This window comes from Callorhinus ursinus, unplaced genomic scaffold, assembly GCF_003265705.2.
Source record: "Callorhinus ursinus isolate GAN/ISIS: 27379988/994484 unplaced genomic scaffold, GSC_fseal_2.0 scaffold14, whole genome shotgun sequence".
Classification (NCBI taxonomy): domain Eukaryota; kingdom Metazoa; phylum Chordata; class Mammalia; order Carnivora; family Otariidae; genus Callorhinus; species Callorhinus ursinus.
The window spans coordinates 21,808,435-21,814,740 of NW_027397076.1; the positions used below are offsets into that span (position 1 = coordinate 21,808,435).

Here is a 6,306-nt window from a genome sequence, read left to right on the forward strand (position 1 = left end):
GGTTCTGTGGTCTTTCTCTAGTCTGAAGGCTCCAGCAAAAATTGTCTTATTTTATTTCCTCTTATTCATCTCCACTTGGATTATTGTCTTAACTCTACCAGTTCTGACTGTACTTATATTGTGGCTGACTTCTATAGATAAAATAGCCTCAGTTGTCTTTGATGACAATTTGCTCTTTCCAGAGCCCACTGGGGAATAAAAGGAAATTAAGATATTTTCCTTGATTTTTTTTTTATTTTTTTTCTTGCAGTAAAACTTCTGATTCACGTGTAGTCACAGCCTCCAAATGCATCTCTGATGAAGGATAGAATCTGAAAAGGGTATTAAATTTAAACCGTGTTTCTGAGTTTACACAGGTGATGACAGAAATATAATGTACTTTGTTTTTCTTTCAGATCTCCCACTAAAGACATGGATTCAGAAGAGAAGGAAATTGTGGTTTGGGTTTGCCAAGAAGAGAAGATTGTCTGCGGGTTAACTAAACGCACTACCTCGGCTGATGTCATCCAGGCTTTGCTTGAGGAACATGAGGCTACGTTTGGAGACAAACGATTTCTGCTGGGGAAGCCCAGTGATTACTGCATCATAGAAAAGTGGAGAGGCTCGGAACGGGTTCTTCCTCCACTAACTAGAATCCTGAAGCTTTGGAAAGCTTGGGGAGATGAGCAGCCCAATATGCAATTTGTTTTGGTTAAAGCAGATGCTTTCCTTCCAGTTCCATTGTGGCGGACTGCTGAAGCTAAATTAGTGCAAAACACGGAAAAAGTGTGGGAACTCAGTCCAGCAAATTACATGAAGACATTACCGCCAGATAAACAAAAAAGAATAGTCAGAAAAACTTTCCGGAAACTGGCTAAAATTAAGCAGGACACAGTTTCCCATGATCGAGATAGTATGGAGACCTTAGTTCATCTGATTATTTCTCAGGACCACACTATTCATCAGCAAGTCAAGAGAATGAAAGAGCTGGATCTGGAAATTGAAAAGTGTGAAGCTAAGTTCCACCTTGATAGGGTAGAAAATGATGGAGAAAATTATGTCCAGGATGCATATTTAATGCCTAGTTTCAGTGAAGTTGAGCAAAAGCTGGACTTGCCTTCTGATGAAAACCAGATTCTGGACGACCTGACTGAAAGTGATGGAATTGTACACCTGGAGGAAAGATTAGCATATTATAGAATGCTCATTGATAAGCTCTCCGCTGAAATAGAAAAAGAGGTAAAAAGTGTTTGCACAGAGATAAATGAAGACGCAGAAGGGGCCGCTGCAAGTGAGCCTGAAAGCTCTAATTTAGAAAATGTTAAGTGTGATTTGGAGAAAAGCATGAAAGCTGGTTTGAAAATCCACTCGCACTTGAGTGGCGTCCAGAAAGAGATTAAATACACTGACTCATTGCTTCAGATGAAAGCAAAAGAGTATGAATTCCTGGCCAAGGAGTTCAATTCACTTCATATTAGCAACAAAGATGGATGCCAACTAAAGGAAAACAGAGGGAAGGAATCTGAGGTCCCCAGCAGCAGTGGGGAGGTTCCTTCCTTGACTCAAAGAGTATTTAACTTGTATACAAATGACACAGACTCGGACACTGGTATCAGCTCTAACCATAGTCAGGACTCAGAAACAACTGGAGGAGATGTGGTGCTATTGTCAACATAATTTGAATGGCTTGTTTCTGACCTACTTTTATGTTCATGTTTGCTTAATAGGAAACTTTATTTTAAATGTCACATTCTGAAAAATGATGTAAATCATGTTAAGTATTCAGTGGTTAACAAAAACTAGAGAAAGTTTATTTTTGATTTAAGAGTTCCAATCTCACCCAATTATTACAAGTTCCGACGATGAGCTATTTATTAGGAATGCAACACAAATAGCTTGCAGGTGTATAACAGAAATGATTTGATGGGAATTATAATCTCTTATAGCTTCTGGGAGAAATGATTTACAGAAACAAAACGAATTCTTAATATTGCAGTCAACATATTAAAACTAGACACGTAAACAAGTAAAGTTAAAAATGTGCTGTAATATATTTTTTCAAAGCTGTATCATTGGAAATTTTAAGTCTGTAATGTACATGACAGCTATGCTACTGTAATTGTATGAATTCAAGTCTTGGTTCTTCTCACTGATACTTAGAATGTACATCATCTCTGTCACTTTCTAAACCCCTCTACTTGTTTAGACCTAGACAACAGGAAATGGGAAGGGCTGCCACTGGGACATGTACAAATTCCAGCAGTGGATTGAATGGGGGTATAGATGAGAAAGGGCCAATTGCTACATACAACAGCAATTTTTCTAAAGAAGGCTAAAGTTACTAAGAATGGTACCTGGGCTTTCTCTGACAAAGCAAATCCTCTGATCAAACAAATGGTCTGTGCAGGTTTATTTTTTGATGAGGTATGATGTGGGTTACAGAGAAAATCACAGGGTCACAGTCCTGTTTATTTACACCCTGCCTACAAAAGAGGCTCCAAGAGAGGCAACTTGGGGTCCTTTGTGTGGGTAAAATAGAGTTCTGTATACCCTAAGTATTAGCATTTTGTCTCTGATCCTACAGAGAGGAACTCACATGGACAAAAACCTTTTATTCTGTTACACTGGAATTCAGATTGTCTTTGTAGAACTTCATCTAAGGTGCAAACTAATAAAATGTGGCTCTGACCCACACTCCTTCCCCAAGGATGCTAGTGAATATCCAACAAACTGAACAGATTATTTAGATCCCACCTTGAGTGACACTCTTCAGTGCCAGATGAGGCTTGGTTTTGCCTGATGTTTTCCTCCCTCTCTCCCTTCTTTCCTTCTTGCCAGTGAACACATGATGTAATCACATTGTAAACAATTAGTTTTATTGTTTTATTGTACTGTTAAATAAACACCACTGTGGTTTATTTTTTCTTTAGCTGACACTTTTCCTGTATGTCAGCATACATGTAAGTAAATATTATTTTACTTAATTTTAATATGTGGATATTGGTGAAGATTTCAGTATTTCTTATTCCCTTTTATTCCCATGCTTACTGTAGTGCATGTTTTAACCGAGTTTCCTAATCTACTTTTTCATTTCTCCATCCCCCAGACTTTTCACCAAACTTTGGGAAGATATTTAGAATGTTTCAGTATTTCACTTTGGAGAGCATCTGTGTTACCATTTCTTGCACCAAGATAATGCTAAAGGCTTTAGTTGAAATTGGCTGGTAAAGAAAATAGAAATTTCCATTCCAGGGAAAAGATAGTCATAAAGAGTAAGTAATAATGTTAACATAGGTTTAATTAAAAAAAATTAAAGGGAATTGAATAGTCATCTGAGAAAGGGAAGTTTTTTTTTGCCAAATATCCCATTAAATCATTCAGCAATAAGGCAAGTTACTGATATATTCTTTGTTCACTACTGGGGATTAAATTCAGAAGATCATCATCAATGATAAACCAATTGCAATGTTGTTTTCCAAAAGTGAAAGCAATCTCTTTGTGTTACTCCTTAGTGAGAAAATAATGAAAAGAACATTACTTATCTGCTATGTAATTTGATTAATTATCTGAATTTGAAAGAGGGTCTGATAAGAAATAGGACTGGACAGATAATTTCATTTTAGAATCTTTGAATTAACTTCTGCCTTTATATAGTTAAGTAGAGATACATTCTAAGGACTACTTCTATATTTTTACAATAAATTATGTTAAAAACTCTTCTCAGAAAGCAGAATCATTGATTTTTAAACACACTTTAGAATTTCTAGTTGTTCTTTAGTTATACAAATCTATTTGTGCTTTTGATTCGTTACAATATTAAATCATCAGTTACCATGCTGAATCTCTTCTTTTTTTTTTTTTACCATGCTGAATCTCTAATTTAGGGTAATATATTAATGCAGATATAAAACTTAACTACAATTGCCCTCATCTCTGGATACTGAGCTATTCTTTATTAAAGTGAGAATCTGAATTATAAATATAGAACTTGATAGAGGCTTTAATGATTTAATTATGTATAGAATCTTTAAAGTGTTTATAAATGTTTGAGTAACCTAACAGGTTAACTATGAAATTGCTATATGCAAGTAGAAGTAGCAAACCAAAGCTGACTGTTCTTCCTTCTTGTAACAACGTAGATTTTCATAGACTGTACCTTGTTCGTCCTCCCCCTTGGAATGCCTCTTTTTCCCTCCATCTGCCATACACGGAAAGCTACCCATTTTGTCTTTTTAACATGTTATATTTTCTATGAAACATTTATTCCATTCAATCAGTTGTAATATCTTATCTCTGAGCCCACAACTATTTCGGGTGCACTTTTCATAGAGGAGCACTTATATTATGGCTTAGCTTATATTTATTTATGTATTACCTAACTTCCCTCCCCCAATGTATTTTTTTATTGTTTTATTACTTTGTCTTCTATCTTGTTAACTATAATCCCTCCAATCGACCTCCTTACCTCTTTGCCCCTACCAAGTTTTTGAATTGAAATGCTAAATTTTAGAAGGCCGCAACCATTTTAAAAATTATTTCTATGATGCTCATGCATTTTGTATATAAATATGTTTATTAGCAGACTTAAAATGGTAAAAATAATTCTACTTATAAATTCTTTAGGGGAGGCACTAAATCTTTGTGCTCTGAAAAAAATTTTAAATTAGTAAATTTTTTATTTGATTTTTAAATCACAGTTACTGATTTAAGGCAATGCAAATATTGTCTTTTTAAAAGCCTCTCAATGGTTAAATTACAGTATTTTCCTTTGCATTATATGCATGTAGGAAAAAATATATATTGTGTAGAATTGAATTTTAAGTAGTAGACACAAAATAACTTTGAAATAATATCCTAAATGAAATACATTTTATTTTCTCTTTCTAACTCAAAAAAATAAATGGCCTCAATGTATAGAACCTATTCTAATCCATTAAAATTTTATTTTTGTATTATTTAAACATGTACTGTACATGACAAAATATACTTCTATGGCTGCATTTTATAGTTTTTCAAAGTAGGATTATGGTTTTATTTAGAATGTATTTTTCTAGTTGACAAAAGGAATACCTTTTAATCCAGATACAGATTTCTTTTTTAATATTAGGCTATTTCTTTTCATACTACCTGATTGGTTTAATAAACCTGATGTAACAAATATAATCTATCTGTAATTTTTTTTCAAGTGTAACTAATCCAGAATAATAAAAGAAATAGTTGTACCCTTTCATGTGACATTGCTTGTCTTTCTGGGTGCATCACTCGGCTATATTAAAAATAAATTTTATATTAGTCAGAATTATATAATTGCTGTGCTAACTTACACAAGTTAAGATCAGGTATTATTTCATGAGAATATATAGCAAATAAGACCTAATAAAACTTTTTATTAGGTTTTATACATATGTTTCAATTTGTCGTGAAAGAATGTCCTCACTTCTATACTAGATGGCTGGTTTTATGAGCTGGTATCTTGCTTTCTAGAATGAAATCCATTTTATTTTATTTTATTTTTTAAAATATTTTATTTAATTATTTGAGAGAGAGAGACAGCAAGAGAGAGCACAAACAGGGAGGAGAGGGAGAAGCAGGCTCCCCGCTGAGCAGGGAGCCCGATGTGGACTTGATCCCAGGACCCTGAGATCATGACCCAAGCTGAAGGTAGATGCCCAACCAACTGAGCCACCCAGGTGCCCAGTAAAATCCATTTTAATGTAATAATGTAATAATATTCAAGTGTAAATCTTCTCTGCTATTATTTAATTGGTCACTACCTTATTTCTCAAAATAGTCCTTTAATTTCGACTGTCTTAATAACCAAATCATTTGAAAATTAAGGAAACTCATTTGGTCATTCTATAAATGAGCATGAAATGACTCTACTAAAAGATTGTATATAATGTCCAGTCACAACACTTAGGAATAAGTTAACACTATTTTCTTAGCCATATACATTTATACCTATATATGCATAGATTATCTCTAGAACAAATCACAAATAACACTTAACAGTGGACATTTCTGAAGAGGATATCTGGGAAATTAGGCCACGGGTAGAAGGAAGAATTTTTCCTTTCAAGGAAGACTTACTTTTCATGCTGTACATTTTTTTTTAGTAATTTGATTATAGTAATAATAATAATTTGAGTATCATGTGTTTTATTTGTGACAATTTTTATATTAAAATGTAGGGGCACCTGGTTGGCACAGTCATTAAGCATCTGCCTTTGGCTCAGGTCATGGTCCCAGGGTCCCGGGATTGAGCCCGGCATCGGGCTCCCTGCTCGGCGGGAAGCTTGCTTCTCCCTCTCCCATTCCCCCTGCTTG

At 34.5% G+C, this 6,306-nt stretch overlaps 1 protein-coding gene across 1 annotated transcript in view; it reads left to right on the forward strand.

The window, feature by feature from the left end:
• Nucleotides 1–5,983, forward strand: part of RASSF9 (Ras association domain family member 9) — a 28,300-nt gene extending 22,317 nt beyond the window's left edge. The window contains exon 2 of the mRNA XM_025881227.2: nt 396–5,983. Coding sequence (XP_025737012.1) covers nt 396–1,656 — 1,261 coding nt within the window. The 3' untranslated portion in view covers nt 1,657–5,983. The remainder of the gene's footprint in view (nt 1–395) is intronic.
• The last annotated feature ends 323 nt before the right edge of the window (nt 5,984–6,306 follow it).